This window comes from Neofelis nebulosa, chromosome 11 (assembly GCF_028018385.1).
Source record: "Neofelis nebulosa isolate mNeoNeb1 chromosome 11, mNeoNeb1.pri, whole genome shotgun sequence".
Lineage (NCBI taxonomy): Eukaryota > Metazoa > Chordata > Mammalia > Carnivora > Felidae > Neofelis > Neofelis nebulosa.
Window position 1 is genome coordinate 53,852,492 of NC_080792.1, and position 23,119 is coordinate 53,875,610.

The 23,119-nt window shown below is 39.0% G+C and overlaps 1 protein-coding gene across 3 annotated transcripts in view; it reads right to left on the reverse strand.

The window, feature by feature from the left end:
* Nucleotides 1-23,119, reverse strand: part of MYOM1 (myomesin 1) — a 153,038-nt gene that overhangs the window by 121,040 nt on the left and 8,879 nt on the right. The window contains exons 1-2 of one of the 3 annotated variants that reach the window (XM_058692582.1): nt 17,967-18,184; nt 12,566-12,891 (exon numbers count right to left, since the gene is read on the reverse strand). In XM_058692582.1, coding sequence (XP_058548565.1) covers nt 12,566-12,864 — 299 coding nt within the window. In that variant the 5' untranslated portion in view covers nt 12,865-12,891; nt 17,967-18,184. Of the gene's footprint in view, nt 1-12,565; nt 12,892-17,966; nt 18,185-23,119 lie in introns of those variants that run through there. The other 2 variants (XM_058692584.1, XM_058692583.1) reach the window with 2 other exon arrangements.

Below are 23,119 nucleotides of genomic sequence, written 5' to 3' on the forward strand. Positions count from 1 at the left end.
TGGAGCCTGCTTCGGATTCTGTGTCTCCCTCTCTCTCTGCCCCTAACCCACTCGCATTCTGTCTCTGTTTCTCTCAAAAATAAATAAACATTAAAAAAAAATTTAAAGGAAATGACACCAGACAGTAATTTGAATCCACACACACACATACTCTTCTTTGTGAAGAATACCACAAAGTAAATATTTGGATAAATGTATTTGCATATATTTATTTCCACTCTCTTCAATACTTTGAAAGACATAGATTGCATAACGCAATAGTTATCATACTGCATTGCTGGGTTTATAATATTAATTTTAATATATATGACCATTGTGCAAAGGACAGGGGAGGAAATGAAGCCACATTGAAGCAAAGTTTCTCTGTTCTACCAGTATTAAATTAGTATAAATCTGAAGTAGAATGTGGTAAGTTAATATGTGCACTGCAATTCCTAAAGCAATATCTTTTAAAAAAATGTAGTTAAGAAACAAGGAAATTAAGTGGTACACTAAAAATGACTATTTAACATAAAACAGGGCAATAAAGGAGAAATAAATGAACAAAGGATATGAGATATACAAAGGATATGAAATATATAGAAAAAAACCCCAAAAGTAGCAAACTACTAACTATACAAACTAATAACACCAACCATATTAGTAATTTTATTAGATGTGAAGGGATTAAAAACTCCAAGGAACAGCAGATATTGTCAGAATGGGGATTTTTAAAAATCCAATTGTAGGCTGCTACAAAAGCCCCATTCCATATCCAAAGACACTTAGGGGCCCCTGGTTGACTCAGTCAGTAGAGTATGGGACTCTTGATCTCAGGGTTGTAAGTCTGAGCCCCATGTTGGGTGTAGTACTTCTTTTGACAAAGAAGTAGAAAACTTGTGTATTGAAAATGACAAAACATTATTATGATAAGTGAAAAAAGATCTGAATAAGTAAATATTCCATGTTCATGGACTAAAATATATTGTTAAGAAGGCACATTTTCCAAAATTGTTCTACAGTTTCAACATTATTTTTTTTTAATTTTTTAACATTTGTTTATTTTTGGGAGAGAGCATGAGTGAGGGAAGGGCAGACAGAGAGGGAGACACAGAATCTGAAGAAGGCTCCAGGCTCTGAGCTGTCAGCACAGAGGCCAATGCAGGGCTCAAACTCACAAACTGTGAGATCATGACCTGAGCTGAAGTCGGATGCTTACCGACTGCGCCACCCAGGCACCCCTCAACATGATTCTCATCAAAATCCCAGCAGCAGATTTTTTTCTTTGTAGAAACTGCCAAGGTTATCTTAAAATTTATACAGAAATGCGAAGGAACACATAGGCAAATGATTTTTTGTAGAAGAGGAACTGAGTTTGAAGACTTATATTCACCGATTTAAAACTTTTTATAAGTAACAATTTTAATTAATTCATTTTTGATAAAGGTGCTAAGGAATTAAAGGGGGAAAGAAAACCTTTTCAACAAATGGTGCTGGACCATTGTATATCCATATGTGAAAGGATGAACTTAGAACTTTACTCAATATCACATGCGTTATTTAATTAAAAATGCATCAAATTTCCTTTGTTTTTATATCTTTTATTTAAAAAAAATGTTTAACGTTCATTTATTTTCAAGAAACAAAAAGAAACAGAATGCAAGTGAGGGAGGGGCAGAGAGAGAGGGAGACAGAATCCGAAGCAGGCTCCAGGTTCTGAGCCATCAGCACAGACAGCGGGGCTTGAACCCACAAACCGTGAGATCATGACCTGAGCCAAAGTCAAACACTTAACCAACTGAGCCACCCAGGCACCAAAAAAATGGATCAAATTTCTACATGTAAAAGTGAAAATTATAAAACTCTTAGAAGATAAGAGAAACTCTTTATGATATTGAGTTAGCCAAAGAGTTCTTAGAGATAACACCAAAAGCATGATTCAAAAAGAAAAAAAAAGGAATGAATGAAACTTCATCAAAATTGAAAAGTTCTGGCCTTTGAAAGACACTGTTAAGAGAATGAAAGGAATGAGAGAAAATATTTTCAAATACATATCTAATAAAGGATTGTATGTAAAATATTCAAATAACTCTGACAACTCAATAATAAGCAGAAAAAATCCATTTAAAAATATGCAAAAGAAAAAAAGAAGCAAAAGGTTTGAACAGGCTTGTCACCAAAGAAGATATATAAATGGCTAATGAGCATATAAAAAGATGGTCAACATCATTAGTCATTAGGTAAGTGCAAATTAAAACCAAAATGAGACCCCACTACCTACGGACAAGAATGGCTATAATAAATAAGACAGAAGGTAACTAATGTGGATAAACTGGAATTCTCATACATGGCTATGGGAATGTAAAATGGTACAGTCACTGCAGAAAACAACTGAATAGTTTCTCATAAAGTTAAACATAAACTTAGCATGTAGCTGATATTTTAGAAGGTGCTGGAGAAAGGTAACTTCAAAAATAGCCTTTCAAACTGTGTTATATGTAACAGTACCACTGAAATTTTCACAGGTTTATTTTTTAACTTTCCTTAACAACTTGATTTATTCAACAGATCCTATAAACATATTTATTCATATTCTACTGTGTGCAAAATACTGTGCCTGACTGGGGTGGGAGGGAGATATAAAGAGAAATTAAAGACCCTTGCTTTCTCAGAGCTTTACAACTTATAGGGGAATAAATGCTACCAGGCCTGACATGTCATATAATGTCCATCAAGGAAGAAAGCACAAAAGGACAGAAGGAACACAGGCAGATACGCAGAAAGAGCAGTGCAAACAAAAGTTGAATTCACAGGCTTGAGAGACAACTTCCGTCTGGGGTTACCAGGGAATCCTTTGTGGAAGAGCTGGACATTGAAAGAGGGATAGGTCATCCTGGAATGACACAGTGGTAGGTGCAAAAGCTTCAAGGTAAAAGCTCGATTTTTATCGCTGACTTATGTATGTGTCATCGTTAGACTTTACTGAGTGGTCACAAAAGAACTGAACTCACTTTTATTATTACAACAATTTTCCTTTAAAACCGCATCTTCGTATATATTTGCAACTTATTCCTGTTGCATACAAACAAAATGCTCAGCTGTTTACCAGAAGAAAGGGAGAGGCAGCAGTTTTAGTGAACTATGGGTCATGCTTCTCGGCTGTCTTCACTCAGCTAGTCAGCCACTCCTTGGGGGCTTCTGGTATCTGAAGCCCTATCTCTTTCATCTTCAGCACCCCCTGGAGGGTCAGGAATAAGTACTTGAAGTTTGCAGTCTCTCTTTTCATTTCTACTTTTCCATCAGTCATATCTCCCTCTTGCAAAACTTGAAAGACAATACTTTCTTTGGGGTTTTACGAAAAGGTTGTTTCGGATCTACTTTTGATTTAGAGTAGCTTCGTTCTATGATCCTCCTTTGATATGGGTATCATGTCAGGCTCAACACTTCTACTGACCTTTCAATTCTCCTGTTTCCCAATCCGAACACTTATGGAGGTTTCAGGAGAACATCAAAGTTAGACAAGTAGGAGACTTTGAGTCCTTTCTTTTTTACTAATACACTTTGCAGAAAAGGCTTCTAATAAGATATAAGCATGAATTTTGTTTGATTAACATCACTCCTGAAATTTACTGATGTGTAGCGTCATAATAAGTAAACATCCTTGGTTTTTTGTTTGGTTTTGCATTATTTACCTTACACTTGTCTTTTTTCCCCTTCTCCATTTCACTTTCTTAGCCATGAAAATATTTTATTTTTAGTTTTAAAAAAAATGTTTAGTTATTTAAATAGGAATGTAGCCACAATTTTTTCTTCTCTTTATTGCTTTATTTTTTCCATTATTTAAGTTTCCATCGATAATTAACATTTTATCTTCCTTTTGGTAATTTTCCACAGCTAATGTATAGCCGTGAGCTAAAAGCAAATACCATGGAGGTTTGAACCACTTTTCAACATGAATGTAGAACAGTCATGTGTTCTAGAAAAGGTGAAGGAGTAAAACACTGAGAGATTTAAATCTTTTGTGGTCCTTCTCTACACATACCTTTCAGTTTTTATCCATTTATGACTATTTTAGAAATTAACCCAGATTATGGCCTATTTTTAAGCAGAAGTGAAAAGGTTTACTCCATAGTTCCTAGATATTATATTATGCACGACACTTGAAGGAGATGCCTTATAAAGTTTTAGTCTGTGAACTGAAAATTGTCCAGGGTTTTAAAAAGTTAGTCTTATTATTTATAAGGCAGCCCAGAAATCCACATCCCACCCCACTTTGAGGATGGTCACTGTGGTTGCATGGAAGTTACCCCCCTCCTTTGGGGTGCTCTTGCTTTCTCTTGTTTCATGTAGAAAGGCTGCTGTGGAAAAGGTCAAGCCTGTTGCTACGGCTCCCATGGGCTTCCAGAGTTCCGAAATCTCTGTAGGGAAGCTCAGTTACACTCTACTGCCCAGCCAGCCAGGAACAGAGCTAACATTTCACATTGGAGCCTGGGAGGTACCACTTTGCCCCCCTTCCACCTTTGGCTGACCCATTCTATTCCTACTCTACTAAAGGACATGCCTTCCTTCTCACAGGATGGTTCACCTGCCTGTGGAAGATGAATGCCATTCTGGAGGTATCTTGTATCATCTAAACTTGAATTTAGCCTGCAAAAGAGCCCAGCAAGTAACGGTTTTGAGTGACAGGGCAAAGCACAGGTAACAGACTGAATCACATCTTACCTGGCCTCAGTGTAAGTACCTGTGAAAGGAAGGGCTTAAGTTCGATGAGCTTTTGGTCTCTTCCTGCTTGACCATTCCACAGTTCTGTGGATCCACAAACTGCTGATAATATAAAGCTGGTATTACCAGGAGTGACAGTCCCAGCTCTCTCCATGCAAACGAGCCACATGTTTATAGCAGTGATAGTAGGGAGATTGACATATGGCGAAGGCTACTCTCCTTGGATTCAGGGATTCAGAACATAACTCAGTTGGCTTATAAAGAAGTAATCGGCAGGGCACCTGGCTGGCTTGGTCAGCAGAGCATGTGACTCTTGATCTTGGGGTTGTAAGTTTGAGCCCCATGTTGGGTATAGAGATTACTTTAAAATAAAGTATTTTTTTGTAAAAAAAGAAGTAATTGGCAATAAACTTGCCTATTTCTTGGGGGGAAAAAGTAACTGACTTTTCTGCTTTCATTAGATTTTTCTCTGATCTTTTTCTTTCATATGGGAAACAATGTAACTCGTCATTTTCTAAGTATTTAAAATGTGGAAGACAAATCCCAGAACACTGAATTGACTTTTGTAATCCAGAAACTGTGGTGCTTTTTCCTTATATACAATAGTTAAGCTTTTATTTAGAGATGAGGCTTTAAGACTATTTCTAGAGGAGAAAAGGTAAGAGTAGGCAACCTGGATATATCAGTGGCTTTCCAAACAAATTTCATTTCCCATAACTGTCTATAGTTCAATAATTTTTTGTAATTCATATTCAGCTGCTTGAATCTATAGGTGGACCTAAATCCCCATACAACTATGGTTATTTCAGGTGTTTTTCCTATTAAGTACCATAAAAAACACTAACAGTGGAACAATGTACTTCATTGGATCTTGGGGAATGAAGAATAAGGGTATGGTTTTACCATCATTATTCTGCCTAAAGAGACTTTCAGAAAATTCATTGTATAACAAATCTACATGGATCTTTTTGCAGCCTCAAAACTATGTGACTATGGGAGTTGAAAAGCCCTGTGACAAATCTGGTAGAAGTAAGAATTCAGCAAAAGCTAATAAATCCAAAAATATGTTCATCATATCCTTTCTGACTTCCCATCTGCCCTTCCTGGACTACAGCATTGGCCTCCTATCTGGGTGACCTTCTTCTGCTCATGCACCAGTCTGTTCTCCACAGAGCAGCCACAGTGCTCCTGTCACAACTAAAGTCAGATCAAGTCATTTCTGTGCTCAAAACTTTGCCAAGACTCCCTCTAACTCAGAATAAAAAATTCTTACAATGGCCCACAAGGCCATTTGGTTGGCCATGCCCTGTCCATTTCCTTTCTGACATCTTCACGTACTTTCCCCTCACTCCTCTGTTCCCTCAGTGGCCTCGATGCTGTTCCTTGCTGAAAGGCCTTGTAGTGGCTGTTCTCAATGTCTGTTGCACCTTTCCCCCAGACAATTCCCTCTGCTACTTCACATCTTTGTTCAGATATCACCTTCCTGAGGAGGTCTGACTACTCTACTTAAAATTCCAACCTGCACCCCCACCCCACATACTGATGTGTCTTAGCCTACTCGATTTTTTTATTACTTCCATAACATCTATTACCTTCTAGAGTGATATAAAATTCAAGGCCATTTTGATTATATTTATTGTTTATGGCCTGTCTCTCCATGCTAGAACATATCCTCCATGAGGGCAGGAATCTTTGTCAGTTTTGTTCAGCAATCTATCCCAAGCACCTAGAGCAGTGCTTAGCACACAGGAGGCATTCAATAAATATTTAGTGAATGAATGGACAATACTTAAACCTCAGTGACTGTCCCTGTGTGCTAGCTATTACATCAAGTACTTTATGTGATTATTTCTTTTAGACTTCCCAACATGAGGGATAAACATTTTCCCCATTTTACAGATGAAGAAACTGAGAGGTTAACTAGCTTATCTGAAGTCACAAGTCTAACTCCAAGTAAGCACAGCCTGTTTGACCCCAAAGACTATCCCCTTTGCATTATAACATCTGGAAATGAATATGTAGAAAATGGATACTAATCTGATGCCAGCAGCTGAGGTCAAGACACAGAAATGTCCACAGGCAGTAGATTTCTCTGGTAACATCTTTTGAAACCACCCTAAGGTGGGAAATAGAGCAAGTTTTCAGGTCCCCCTCCGTCCTGCTGTAATCAAACCTGCCAATAAAAGACAGAGGCTTCTGTGTTCAGTGGTCTCTATTTTGAACATTGGTATCTTCTGTCTGAATTGGAATTGTTTTGAGCATTAGCATATTCTTTGCAAACTATAGTAGTTTCAAAAGAGGTTATTACTTGGGTAACCACCAAGGGTAGTTTACCAATGTGACATGAGTGTAGGTAAGGGCATAATTTAAAGTTAGGCAGAGGTGTGCCTGGGTGGCCTAGCTGGTTAAATGCCATACTTCAGTTCAGGTCATCATCTCACAGTTCATGAGTTCAAGCCCCACATAGGGCTCTGTGCTGATAGCTCAGAGCCTGGAACCTTCTTCGGATTCTGTCTCCCTTTCTCCCTGCCCCTTCCCCCACCCTCTCTCTTTCGCTCTCTCTCTCTCAAAAATAAATAAATATTTAAAAATTTTTTAAAAACAACAAAATTAAAAAAAATAAAGTTAGGCAGAATATCCCAGACAAGTTACTCATGCCTCAGTTTTCTCGTCCCCACACTAGTGTCTTCTACAGTCCCTTGTGAGTCACTATGTCTGATTCTAAGTGACAAGTTAGAGTCTGTGAGGTTTCAGGTTTGGCATTCATGAATGCTCCTGGATCGATTGTTCCCTATTCTGAATCTTGTTATTGAGGTGCTCAATGGCTTTTCTAGTAGGAGGGCAAATAAAAGGAAACATAATGAAAAACTATATATTGCTGCTTCAAGAAAAATCTGGTGGCTATGAGGTGAAGGGGAGTTGGCTGATCATAACTGTCACTGGGTACTCATGGAAAGGGTGGGGGGCTTGGGGTACGATGGGGGTTAAAATCATTATTGTACCATTTCTTAGTGCAAGGGAGAAAATTTATTTAGTCTACTTGGCCTCTAATTTTCTCATTTTTATTCTTTAATGGTTATTTATTTTGGCAGAGAGAGAGACAGAGAAGAGAACACGGGTGGGGCAGAGAGAGAGAGAGGGAGGGAAAGAATCCCAAGCAGGCTCTGCACTCTCAGCACAGAGCCTCATGAACTGTGAGATCATGACCTGAGCCAAAAGCAAGAGACCCATGTTCAACTGAGTGACCCAGGCACCCCAAATTTTCTCATTTTTAAAGAGAATAATGATTTCTACTTCTCAGGGTTACTGTAAAGATACAGTAGTATAGAGGATACTGTGCTGAATTGCATCATATGGGTTGAATTTCAACTGTTTAGAATCAAGAAATTCAATATCTACCATTACCACAGGGTTGAGGGACAACTCTAAATCCCTCCATCATCCTAGAACTATGCTGTGTTATCTCTGCTTTTTGAAAGTTATTCATTCCTACCAAGTGTAACAAAATATTTCATTTATTATTTCCATCTTAATGTGTGATCCAGCTTACTGAAAAGAAAGTTACCATGATTTCCATAATATCACACTCCCTAAAACATCTGCCTTAATTCATCCTAACTTCATATAATATTGGTATTGGGAAAGGGACCCTCAGGCCACACACTGGGTTGTCTGATGTTTATATTCACACTTTCTAGTGCAGTGGTTCTGACCTTTGTTGAGTCACAGTGTTCTCTGGGAATCTGATAAAAACTACGGTCTTTCTCAGCAAACACAAATTCTCAACTGTGCCTAATTTTGCACATAATTTCAGATCAACCAAGACCCTGTTGAAATCTATTCAAGGATAGAAGTTAAGAACTCTTGCCGAATGGTAGTTATAAGTACCATTTCTCCTTTAATCACTCATAGTATTTGTGGATTATTTGCATAAAACAATAATTTTGTGTCACTTTGTCTTCCTGAATTACTTTAATTTAGGGTTTTTTTTTTCACTGTGACTAAGAATAAAGGCATTTATAATAAGTGTTCCAGGATTTATTTTATAACCCTTGGCTTACAATTCAATTGGTAACTGATCTGTGCTTATAACCACATTGACGCTGAATGAGCCATTGTTCCTAAGATTTACTGAGGTCAGCCAAGCCCTGAGCACATATCAGTCTCCATAGTTTCCATTTTACCACTGGACATCTAATAACAAAGCAGAGGGTAAAAATAGATCAAGCCTAGTGTTTACATACATTCCACAGAATTGCATTTATAACGCTAAGGATTTTAATCAACAACACTTTTCACAATCCAAAGAGAGATATTTCATTTAGCGGGGAAAAGTTGCTCCTCCATTTTGAGAGAATGAAAATACAACCTAAAGGAATTACGAAGATTCTGAAATGTTCAAAGAATATTATTTGCACCTGTTAGCTCTAGGTCTAAAAAAAGAAAAACTAAAATAACCCCAGGATTAGGTTGGCTTTCTTTTCCTTTACATTGCATTACATAAAGGGAAAAATATTGGTGTTTTCTTCCCTCTCTTGTTTCTGTGTCAACATTTCTAGGTTAGTATATTTCTACCAAGAGTCTGAGTTCTTCAACATTAAAGCCATTAATGAATACCTACCTACCTTCCTGCCTACATAAAATACAGGCATAGTAGGAAAGAACACGATGTGAAGTTGAGTATAGGAAAATAATTACAGTTCCATTTCCTATAGAAAGCTTATTATGTGAGGCTTTTAAAGCTGAAATGGCTACGTGTTCCAAAGATAACACAGAGCAATTTTTTTCTGAATAAAATATAAAAATGCTCAAAGTTCAATTACTAATGTTTAATATAATATATCCAATTATAAATAAATATGAATGGGGTGCCTGGGTGGCTCAGTCAGTTGAGCGTCCGACTTCGGCTCATGTCATGATCTCACAGTTTGTGAGTTCGAGCCCTGCATCGGGCTCTGTGCTGACAGCTCTGAGCCTGGAGCCTGTTTTGGATTCTGTGTCTTCCTCTCTCTCTGCCCCTCCCCTACTCGTGCTCTGTCTTTCTCTGCCTCTCAAAAATAAAGAAACTTAATAAAAAATTTTTTTAATAAATATGAATATTACACATATGGTTAAAAGAAGAATTTGTTTAAAATTTTAACATAAAAATTAGCAATAGAGTTGAAGAAGTGAAGATCTCTTTAAAATACAAATTCATAGGGCGCCTGGGTGGCTCAGTCAGTTAAGCGTCCGACTTCAGCTCAGGTCATGATCTTGCGGTTCATGAGTTCCAGCTCCACGTCAGGCTCTGTGCTGTCAGCTCGGAGCCTGGAGCCTGCTTCGGATTCTGTGACTCCCTCTCTCTCTGCCCCTCCCCTGCTCATGTTCTCTCAAACATAAATAAACTTAAAAAAAATTGTAATACAAATGCAGAAAACTCTATAGATTCTATAGCCTTGGGGAAAGGAAATAAATACACAAGCAGTGACATTAACAACTATACAATAATGAAAATACCCATCTTCTACCTCTTCTATAGACTCAGCACAGTCTTGGAAAATGGATATTTAAAATGTAATCCTCCTCTATTACAAGACAGCTGCTTTCCTAAATGAGGTTCTTAATGTTCTATGGAACATTCTTCAGAACAAAATGATGCTGCCACATACACATGGTGTTAATTCCCAACTTTCCTTTGGAAGGCAGTTCATCTGAAGCAAGTGCTAAAAGAAATGAATTCATCTTAGCGACAATATTTCCATATTTACAGCCAACACAAAGTCCTTCTGAATATCCCATGAAAGTGAGATGGCAAGATGATCCTGTTCCATTTTAAATGGAATTTCATAACGTTGCCATCATATATCCTAGGTAAGCCCCAGCAGACTCTGGCTCTGTTACTGAACAGAGCAGAAACTCCCAGGACGTCCCTGCTCGTGCCCAAGAAACAACAGCTGTAGATCAGGTGCTGCTTAAACCCCCTGGGGATTCATTCAGGAATTTCTTCCTTCAGAAATCATCCTCACTTTGATACAAACCACTGTGTTATTTCCTTAATAATACCTTTAAATCCCAGAAATAAACACTTTTCTAGTTGTCCTAACAGATATTTTGTGGACTTAAATTTTGTAAAACTTAAAATTATATTATTATGTTTATAACAAAAGAATGCAACTATGCCAGATGCTTTGGAGGGGATTCAAGGCAGCAAGTGGTTATTTACCACATAGTCCAAAAATGTCTATGTTTTCAAGTTCAGCAATTTCTTCTGTGGACTATAGATAGATTTTTTTAAATATTTTTTAACATTTATTTATTTTTGAGAGACTGAGAGAGACAGAGTGTGAGTGGGGGAGGGTCAGAGAGAAGGTGACACAGAATCCGAAGCAGGCTCCAGGCTCCAGGCTCCGAGCTGTCAGCACACAGCCCTACGTGGGGCTCAAACCCACAAACCACAAGATCATGACCTGAGCTGAAGTTGGACACTTAACTGACTGGGCCACCCAAGTGCCCCAGGATTTTTAATAAAATCACATAAATCTTGCAAGTGTTTTTCTGATTCCCATGAAACATTTCATTCTGGATATCAAGAAAATAAAAACTGGCTTGGGCTGAGAAAGTAAGCATCTGCCCAGCATTCATCAGGCTGGAACAAAAGACACAGAAGCCAATTGCAAAGTTCACAGGAAACATTTCTCCAAGGGATACTGCTGCTGTAAAAGGCTGTGGTAACCTCCTTCTTTGTGTGACTACAGATCACTGAGAAACTTTCTTCTCTAATATCAAAGATTATCAGTAAGTTTGCCGTTTGAAATTTTATCAGTGAGAATGAGACAATGTACTCTTACCTGGATGACCCCAGTCACTGTTGACACAAAGAAGCAGCCTCAGTTCCCAACCCTGGGGCTGAGCTCCCACATTAAGGGTTTCTGGATACAACAGTCCTCACTTGTCTCAACTTCACTGTTTCCAGTAGAAACAGGACCCTGGGTTCACTTTGCAAACCAAACCTGCATGTAAACTCCACTCTTCCTAGAATGCTATAGTAACTCTCTTTCCCTCTGTGGCGTGGTCTCCCTCATTGCAATGGGTTGATCAATCTACTTTGATCAGAGTACAGATTTATTCCTGGTATTCTTAAGCTGACTGAGATAAGGGCCTAGTTTTATAAAATGTTCTAGCTGGGGTGCCTCTGTGGCTCAGTCGGTTGAGCGTCCGACTTCAGCTCAGGTCATGATCTCATACTCAAAGAGTTCGAGACCTGCACCGGGCCCTGTGCTGACAGCTCAAAGCCTGGAGCCTGCTTCAGATTCTGTGTCTCCCTCTCTCTCTGCCCCTCCCCTGATCATGCTCTGTCTCTCTCTGTCTCAAAAATAAATAAAAACATAAAGTGTTCTAGCTAAAGAAAATATCTGCTGCCTGAACAATAGCTCAGAATTGGTTCTCAGATATTGAAAAAGTAGAACACATCTCTGCTGTAGTTTGGGCGCCTGTGACCTGTGAATTTTAAATTCTATACTGGCTTCTCATCTAAGTAGAAACATTCTGAGGGCCAGGAAACCTGCTGTGAGTGTTGAAATGATATTTTCTGGCTCTGCTGCTGCTGAATGTTGAAATCAATCTGTGGCAAAACTTCTCTGCTTCTAGCAATATCACAGTTGGCAATGCTAGCAAGGCACACCAGTGTGATTATAAAGTGTGAAATTCAAAGAGAATGTAAAGGGAAACAGGTAGACAGAAGTCCCAGGTCTCCCAAACACATGGCCTCACTCCACACCTGGTTTAAATGTAGGGCTGCCAGATTAAAAAGAAAGGGAAATGATGTAGGAGGGTTATTCAGAGAACGTGCCTTTGCCCTAAGGTTGGAAGGCTGCTTTTGACATACCCGTGGGAGTAGCCATAATCATAGGCTGAGGCTGTCTTCCGACTGGCTGCAGATGCATGGGTGGACGCAGTGGCCCGAGAGGCCTGCTGCTGGTACGAGGCAGCGGATGCCTGGCTGAAGGCCTCGGATTCCCGGCGGTGCGCGGCAGAGGACCGGCTGCTGTAGGCCGTGGAGCCGTGGGTGTAGATGGCAGAACTTTTCTTCTCCTGCTGGTAGTGGCTCATGGTGGTGCGAAGGTCCTTGTCGCGGTAGCTGCTGTCATAGTGCTGGTGGAGCTTCTGATAAAATGGCAAAGACATCGTGTGCCCCGGAGGGAACCAGGTAACCTATAAGAAAGTAGCAAATTTTGAGTGAATTATTAAGTAACAAGTGGGCACCTGGGTGGCTCAGTCAGTTAAGTGTTCAATTCTTCTTTTTTCTTTTTTAATATTTATTTATTTATTTTTGAGAGAGAGAGAGAGAAAGAGAGAGAGAGAGAGAGGAGAGAGAGAGAGAGAGAGAGTGGGGTAGGGGCAGAGAGAGAGGGAGAGAGAGAATCCCAAGCAAGCTCTGCACTGTCAGCACAGAACCCAATGTGGGGCTTGAACTCACAAATTCTGAGATCACCACCTGAGCCAAAACCAAGAGTCGGATGCTCAACTGACTGAGCCACCCAGGCACCCCTAAGTTTCTGATTCTTGATTTCAGCTCAGGTTATGATCTCACAGTTTTGTGAGTTCGAGCCCCAGGTCAGGCTCTGTGCTGACTGTGCAGGGCCTGCTTGGGATTCTCTGTCTCCCTCTCTCTCTCTGCCCCTCCCCCACTTGCTCTCTCTCTCCCTCTCTCTCTCTCTCTCAACATAAAAAAAAAAAAAGAAAAAGAAAAACAAAAGGAAGAAAGAAACAAGTCATCTAAACCAATATGCAAAAGTTAATACTCTTATCTTTTCCAAAGAGCAAATGGAAAATGATGGGAAGGTTAGCTTAACTGGTTACTCAGCAAACTTTCTACTTCATGGCCCACTTAAGCCCCCCCCCGCCATTAGGTCTTCTAATAGTGCAGGTTTCTTTTTGTTTGTTTGTTTTAATATCTAGGAGGCCTTTACAAAATTTCCCTACTCTGGCTATCTGCTTTTTCCTCAGGCCTTTCATAATATGTATTTCTAATTTTCTGGCATTTCATTCTGATGGGGGCTTCTACGGGGAGAATATGTAATGAGGAGAGCCTGTGTATAGTCAACGTGGTTTTCATTCAACAAACAATTACTGAGCACTTACTACGAGCCTGGTTCTGTTCCAGCACAAGAAATACACAGATGAACAAAACAAACAAAATCCCTGCTCTGATAACTTTATATAGGACCTTATATTCTATAGCAGGAGATAGCCAATAGAGAAAATAACTAAAATGTAAGGTAAACAGAATGTGTTAAATGCTACAGTCAAAAACAAAGGGGGAAAAAAACAAAGAGTTGGGATGCAATTTTAGACAGCCTCATTAGGGATAGCTTCTGAGCATGAGAGTGACATCTGAGCATGAGAATATCAGAGGAAGAGTGTTTAGATGGAAGACCATTGCAAAGACACGAGGGTGTGAGCGTGCCTGTTGTACTCCAGGAGTAGCAAATGGCAGTGAAGCTGCAAGGAGTGAGCAGGGTGCAAAGAGAGGTATAGGAGAGGATATGTTGGGGGTGGGGTGGGAGGGTAGACAGCGTAGGGCCCGAGAAGTGACTGCAAAGACTTTGTCTTTTACTCTGAAAGGGCAGAAAAACCATCAAAGGTTACAAGCTGAGATTCATTGTGGTTGATATATAAATGATAGACTACTGAGAGACAAGAAGGAAAGCCAGGAGACCAATCAAAAGGCTGTTGTGGGGGTGTCTGCCTGGCTCAGTTGGTGGAGCGTGACTCTTCATCTTGGGGTTGTGGGTTCAAGCCCCACATTGGGTGGAGAGATTACTTAAAAATAAAACTTTTAAAAAAATAAAAATAAATTTTAAAAAAAGAAGGCTGTTATGAGCTACGTTGTATTCCCCCAGATTCATATGTTGAAGTCCCAACCACCAGTACTTCAGAATGTGACTACATTTGGAGATAGGGTCGTTACAGAGGAAATGAGGTTAAAATGAGATCATTGGGATGGGCCCTCAGTCAATATGACTGGTGTCTCTGTAAGAAGAGAAAGTTAGAACACAGACATGTACATATACAGAGGAAGACTCTGTGAAGAGGGACAAGAAGATCATCTATAAGGGGGGCCTCAAAACACAACAACTCTGCCCACACCTTGATCTCAGATTTCTAGCCTCCAGAATTGTGACAAGATACATTTCTGTTGTTTAAGCCACCCAGTCTATGGTACCTTGTTAGGGCAGCCCTAGCAAATGAATACAAAGGCCACTGCAATAGTCCAGGCTAGACATGAAGACGGAGGCAGTGGAAGTGTGAAAAGTGATCAGACTCTGCACGTGTTTTGAAGGTGCAGCCAACAGCATTTGCTGAAAGTTCTGAATTAGGGTGTGAAACAAAGAGGAGTGAGAGACGATGCTGAGGTTTTTGCCTGAGTGACTGGAAGAATGAAGTTGTTGACTGAGATGGGCAGGAGTGTCATAAAGCACAGTTAGGGATGGAAGTACAGGAGATAGGTTTGAGATATACTACAACTGAGATACCTGCTAGATATCCAAGTGGAGAGGTTAAGGTGGACACATGACTTTGGGCCACGGGGTAAAGGTCCAGGATGGACACCTACCTTTGGGAATCAGCAACATATGGATGGTATGCAAAGCCAAAAAAATAGATCAGAATGATTATAAATGGAAAAAGAAGTTCTAGGACTGAACCTTGGAGTTTGCTTATATGATTGACCCTTGAACAATGGCAGGGGTTAGAAGTGGCAACCTCCGCCCGCACCCAGACAGTGGAAAATCCACATATAAACTTTGACCCCCCCAAACTTAACTACTAATAGCCAACTGTTGACTAGAAGCCTTACTGATAATATACACAGTAGATAAACACATATTTTGCACATTATATGTATTATATACTGTATTATTACAATAAAGTCAGATAAAAGAAAATATTAAGGAATCAAAAAGAAAATAGACTTACAGCACTGTACTATATTTATCAAAAAAATGTTGTGTATAAGAGGGGCCATGCAGTTCAAACCCATGTTATTTAAGGGTCAACAGCATTATCCTGTAATGAGCTCTCTCAAATCCCATGAACACTTGAAAAAGGTATAGTGTCAAACCAGACAATTTGCTCCATTAAGAATATGAAGGCTTCTAGTCTTCTTACATAAAGAAGTAAGAAAGTCAGCCATCAGTGTAGAAGGTTGCACTGTGAACTTCAGCTAACAGTTCAACTGACAGTCAAAGATAAGTCTGTGTAGCAGAGAGAGGGAGGCTTCACATTGTATGAGTTTTCTTAAATGCTGTGTCCACTGACAGGAGTTGTATCAGTCACACTGACAACGTTGGAGGAAGTAATAGTTTTATAGGAGTCCCTCCACCCATTTTTAATACTTTTGTGCATGTTCTGAAATGTGATTTGTAAATTTTACAGGTAAAAGTCGTTGTGAGGTAGTCAGTTTTTTCCAAATCTCTTTTTTGATTATTTTAAATGAGGAATGAATTCTTCTAAAGTTGCCATATTTTTTGTCAGGGTTAAATCAACTTTTTATTTAGACTCTTTTGTAAGTCAGCATGCATTCCCTAGGGAAGAAAATCCAGCAAACTCCACTCCAGAAATATTTATCTTGGGGCTCATGGAAGATATCAGTCTACATGGCATTTCCCAAGAGGAAAAAAATAGCTACTAGCAAGCAACTTTGCTTCGACCCTTAAATAGATTGCTATCTTCTGTTCTAAAACATACAGAATAATTACCATATGTAATGAATAATTATTAGATAAATTTTGATTTAAAAAGAATTAGAATATATTAATATAGAAATATGTTAGGCAGTTATAAAGATAATAGATACATTTCTTTAATGATGCATACTACATTGCAGCATGGCAAAGGTTGTTTAAAAGATGTCCAAGGGGCGCCTGGGTGGCGCAGTCGGTTAAGCGTCCGACTTCAGCCAGGTCACGATCTCGCGGTCCGTGAGATCGAGCCCCGCGTCAGGCTCTGGGCTGATGGCTCGGAGCCTGGAGCCTGTTTCCGATTCTGTGTCTCCCTCTCTCTCTGCCCCTCCCCCGTTCATGCTCTGTCTCTCTCTGTCCTAAAAATAAATAAAAAATGTTGAAAAAATAAAAAAATAAAAAAAAAATAAATAAAAAAAAAAAAAATAAAAGATGTCCAAACAAATGAATGACCTTCCTATGTATTAAGTTATAAGACAAGTTCATATAAGCTCAGGTGACTTGAAATGCTTATATTTTGACAAAGTAAAATCTTTAAATATTTTGCCCCAATTCTATTTTGTACTTCTTTATTTCTATTTTGCCCCAATTCTATTTTCTACTCTCTTTATTTCTATTTTGCCCTCAGTAGATTTATTTTTAATAGTACTTAACATTGCAGGCACATCCATAATGTATTACAAGTAAACAGGGTCTGGCTTGTAGTCGTCAGAGCTGGTTGCCTCTGCTCTGACCTCTGGAACGAAGGTACAACTACCTTCGCTTCAAGTAAGTGAGGATTATCCCCAACACGTGACAGCTAGAGTATGCGGGGAGGAAAGATGGTTAAGACTGGCATTATCTTTCTGAATATAATTTGGGAATTTGGGGAGAAATACTGATTACAAAATTAAAATCTTGAGATGATACTTTTGTGCAAGCGTTAGAGGCCCAAAGCTGATTAGAATCATTCACAGAAAGTGTGAACTTTAGGATCATCATGTGGGGATCTGTGTTGCTACTGAACTATGACAACCATTTTCGGGTCAGAAATATCATAATGCACTCTTACATTTGTCCACATGGCATTGACATAACAAAATCACTGAATTCGAAACTACGGACTTCTGAGTGAATTTACTTCCTCTTGGTCTAATTTGTAATCAGGGAATATTGTAGGCATGTGGAAAACAGAAAACATATTACTTGCTGTCATCTCATCCATTCCAGATTCCAACCAAACCACAGAACTATAACTTGGAAAGAGTACTTGGACTCACACTTACAGTTCCACCTGAGACAGATCTTATCTCCTTATAGTTCCAGGAACAGTAGCTTAACTTAAAAAGAACAGTGTGATGTGAGAGAATAGCTGTGCCAGCAGAAACTGGCACCCTGCTGCTTTTGTCTTCCCGCCCAGGGGCTCCACTTTCCTATTTCTCTGCTATTCTGACAGCTCTTTGAGCGAACCACTGAACTCACAAGATAGAAAGAAACCACATGCATGCAATTCTGTTAAGCACCTAAAATATCAAGTGCATTCTTCTGCCTCAGTGTCACACTTACCAGTTTGCAAAGGAGCGATGGTGGTGCACAAATGCTCCGAGGTGGCTGTGGAGCTGGACGAGAGAATGAAAAGCCCACGGAGGATGAATCCCAAAGAAAACGTGAAGAGGCAGGCCTAAAGACAGGACCCTGGGGACCAGTTCAAAAATAATGCATGTGGTCAGGCTGTAGAATGTCAGAGCCACACAGCCAGCCTTTTATGGCCAAGAAGGCAGACAAATATAGCAGCAAGTGGATGGGGCGGGTAGTCCTAACCAAGAGGAGGAGAGAGGCACTGGCAGGTAGCTGCCTCAGTCACGTACTTACATTAATGCCAGTCAATGGGCCTGTCCTGATTTCACCAAATGCAGGATTTTTATGAGGCTGGAAGAGCTATTTTCAATATGTCTTTTATGGCTGGATATTTAAAAGTGTAATGGAAAAAGGAGTTTGTGTTGTGAACTAAAAATAGGTGTGGTAATCTGATTCCCAAAATGGACTTCATGGAATTTTAATGCCAAGATATGGTTCTGGGTGTGCTGTTCGTAACACATGTACAGTACATTTAAAAGGCACAAGGTTTAAAAAGAACTTGAGGGTAACTAAAGGCAAAACACGTAAAAAATGGGTCCCATGTGGTGGCAACTTTGGCCTGACAATACACAGTCACTGTTTCTCTCATGCTTCAAAGTCACAGCTTCAGGCTTGAGTATTTGAATCCCTTTTTTCACTAATTAAAGCCTTTGAGAAGCAACACGTTTTTCTCTTTGCCAAAGTCACAGTAGGGTCAGTTTATCTAACCAGAGATTCTTTCTTTGTTTTTCAGACTATGTAACAAATTAACAGGTGGTAGAACCTGGTGGTTAGAGTCTACATTTTGGATTCAGACTAGAGCTAGATTCCTGACCATCGATTCAACCTCAAGCAATTTATTTCTCCTTCCTAAGCTTCATTTTCCTTCTCTACAAAATATATCCAAATTATGAGAATGCCGTAGAGATTCAATGAGATAATGCATTTAACCCAGTGATTACCACGTAACAGTAAACATCAACTATTATTACTGATAGAAATAATTTGAAAGCTCATTGTTCATATTATATGTACTGAACTGGTTAAGCTCCAACATGATATTACAGTGATATCACCTCAAGTGAATACAGATCACTTGTAACTATAAAATATTAAACAGACCTAATATTGTAGTCTATAATTATTTTCTTGATGATAACTACAGTTAAAACTGAGACCCTGTGATAGGCACTTTATATACAGGACCTCATTTAATTCTCATAATTTCCTGCAAGCGAGGTATAATCAGCTTTACTATATAGCCAAGGAAATCGAGGTTTTGAAGGTAAAGTCATTTACCAAAGATCACCCAGCTAGTAAATGACAAATGCAATTCATTTAATCCATAATTGGACTCCAAATCCCAGCACTTCTTGCCATGCATTGATGTATCCTCTAGTGACACTTCGTTTACAAGAAACTAGGTATTCTGTGAGTCTCTCTTACATTACGCTCTGCTTCTGAGCTATCCAAAGTATGTAAAAGAATGCATTCCATTTAGTCCTGATGCTGTTTCCTGGTAAAATTCAACTTGGCATTTCTTCGTCAACATATACGTCCTATCAGTTTGCATATGGACATTTGAGCTATTTGGAATCCATATGAGAGTTTTCCAAGTTTCATGTTCCCCAAGCATCCACTTGTTCTCTAAACACCCAATAAAGAATGGTAGTGGTTCTGATTTTTATCCACCAGGCATGAGAATAGTTCCCAGTGGGCTGTTTCTGTAGACAACATGTTTCAAATCTTCTCAAAACAGGAGGGAGAAAAATAAACAAAAATAAAATATATAAATCATAATACTAGATACTAGATGATATTTAATGACCATTTGCTATATGTCAGGCATTAATGCTAATTGCTTTACAGTATCTTATTTGAACACTGCTGCATATACGTAAAAACATTTTATGGATTATGAAGTTAAGATTTAGAGAGGTTAATATTCTTTTTTTTTTTAATGTTTTTAATGTTTATTTTTTGAGAGAGAGAGAGAGACAGAGCACAAGTGGGGGAGGGGCAAACAGAGAGGGAGACACAGAATTCGAAGCAAGCTTGGGGCTCTGAGCTGTCAGCACAGAGCTTGACACAGGGCTTGAACCCACAGATTGTGAGACCCTGACCTGAGCCAAAGTCAGACGCTCAACCGACTAAGCCACCCAGGCACCCCACCAAGAGGCTAATATTCTTAATATCACATAACTAGAATGTGACAAAGGATTTAAACTCAGTTCTGTTCTATACAGAGTGTAGTCTCCAAATTTCATACTATACTGCCTTTCAACAATTTAACTGTGTGTGTGTGTGTGTGTGTGTGTGTGTGTGTAGATAGAGCCATATGCCAATAATGTCCATCAGAAGGAAGACCCGTTACTAAAGAATTTGTTATATTTCCTGTGCAACAATTATTTATTACATCAAGATATACTGGCGACAAAATCAATACCTTAAAATATTTACAGAATTTTGATCCCAGTTAAAAATACAAAATTAGAGAAGTCCACACACACTTGTGGAAAACTAAAATATTATCATTTATACACTGACACTCAAGATCCCAGTGAAAGCCAAATAGTTTATTTCAAACAAATATATAGGATTTGACAAAACAGCATGAGCTAGAATCAACTTAGTTTATCAAGTGATCTTTCTGCTATAGCATCATCTGGATTCACCCTTTCCTGACAACATATTTATTTAAAATACAGCTATCCAGGAGCACCTGGATGGCTCAGTCAGTTAAGCATCCGACTCTTGATTTCAGCTCAGATCATGATCTCACAGCTGGTGAGCTCGAGCCCTGCATCAAGCTCTGCACTGACAGTGTAGAGACTGCTTGGAATTCTCCCCCCCCCCCAATCTGTCTCTCTCAAAACAAACATGAAAAAATAACATATAGCTATCCAAATTACATACATACTACATAATTAAACTAAAATTAAAGAAGAAAAATTTAGCTGGTCTCATAAAACTCAATTATTGTGATTCAATCATGATTCCCTTATAGATGAAAAATCATCTTGTCAATTACTTTGATATAATCATAAAGCCCTTATAGATGTGTAATTATTCTGAAAACTTAATGGAATGCTAACCAAGTATTAATTTAAATTTCCTAGGAAACCATCTAATGGAAATGGCTCTTTAAAAAGCAATGAACTATAAAAGTTTGAAAATTTAAAAAAATACTTGCTTCTAGAATTATGGGGTTTTTAAAAGCAATTTTAAAGTAGATATATTCTCTCTTCAAACTGACTTTTAAGAATATTAATATTTTGGGGGCACCTGGCTAGCTCAGTTGGAGAGCATGATCTGGGGGCTGTTAAGTTTGAACCCCATGTTGAGTATAGAGATTACTAAAATAAATAAATAAATAAATAAATAAATAAATAAATAGTATCAATCTTTTTAATATTGACATTTATTATATAGTATAATTATATACTTTTATGTATATTATATATTAATTACATTAATATTTATTAAAAATTAAGGGTGAAATGATGAGTTTAACTAATAGTAGTGTATCCTAAAAGCAAAAATAAATAGGGGAGCCTGGGTGGCTCAGTCGGTTGAGCATCCAACTTCAGCTCAGATCATGATCTCACAGTCCATGAAGTCTGTGGGTTCGAGCCCCATGTTGGGCTCTGGGTTGACAGCTCAGAGCCTGGAGCCTACTTCAGATCCTGTGTCTCTCTCTCTCCGACCCTCCCCTGTTTACACTCTGTCTCTCTCTCTCTCAAAAATAAACGTTAAAAAAAATTAAAACAAAAAAAAGAGTCTCTCTTTCCCCTTCCTCTGCCCCTTCCAGCTTGCACTTTCACTCTCTCTCTCTCTGTCTCTCTCTCTCAAAAAAAAAAAAAAAAAAAAGATAAACCAAAAAAGTAATTAAAATAAATATTATTTAGAAATGAAATATGAAGGGGTACCTGGGTGGCTCAGTAGGTTGAACCTCTGACTTCAGCTCAGATCATGGTCTCACTGCTCATGGGTTTGAGCCCCACGTTGGGCTCTGTGCTGACAGCTTGGAGCCTGGAGCCTGCTTTCGATTCTGTGTCTCCCTCTCTCCCTGTTCCTCCCCTACTCATGCTCTGTCTCTGTCTCTCAAAAATAAATAAATGTTAAAAAAAAATTTTTTTTTAAAGAAATTTAATGTGAACAAAACAAAAACTAAATTCCAACTGAAATCAAGAACTTTTTTTAAAGTTGCTAGTTGTAGTTAACAAGTACAATGCATGCACCAACAGTATGGAAAAAGAAAGAGCATGTATTGAAAACCTACTACATCACACACTGTGCCATGACCCAGGATCCAGAGGTGACTTACTCATGTCCCCAAAGTAGCCACTGTGTAGTTGGGTAGACAAAGTCAGGTAGTTATTTAAAAATAATTGTGGTACCATGGCATAAGGTGATATCTGCCATTTTACCCTGTATAATTCACCAACTCTACTCCTACTTCCCTTCTTATGGACCCAAATACTATATAATGAGTATTAAGCATGTTCGCCCTTTGCTCCAGAGGTAGACATTTTCTTTATTATATTGGCTAGTAAGCATGCCTGCCTTTTTCCCCGGAGGGAAACACTCTTTCTATCTTCAAAGGCTATTCATTACACAGACATCCCTGAAAAGATAATCTGGAACAAATGGAAGCCTGGGCCTGCTTGCAAGGTATACAGAAACATGATGGACCCATGAAGAACTGCCTCCCAACAACTGACATACATTATTTTTGCAAAAACAATAACTTTTTCTTCTTCTTTTTTGTTTTTAAGTAGACTCCATGCCCAATGTGAGGCCTGAAGTCATGACCCTGAGATCAAGAGTTGCACACTCCACCAAGTAAGCCAGCCAGGCACCCCTCTTCTTTGTTTTAAGTGAGAACCAAGCTAGGGGTGCCTGGGTGACTCAGTCGGTTAAGCCTCTAACTCTTGATTTCAGCTAAGGTCATGATCTCAGGGTCATGAGATTGAGCCCCACGTTGAGCCCCATAATGAACCCCACATCCGGTTCTGTGCTGGGTGTGGAGCCTGCTTGAGAGTCCCTCTCTCCCACTTTCCCTCCCCTGCTCACTCATGTACCATGCACATGCTGTCTCT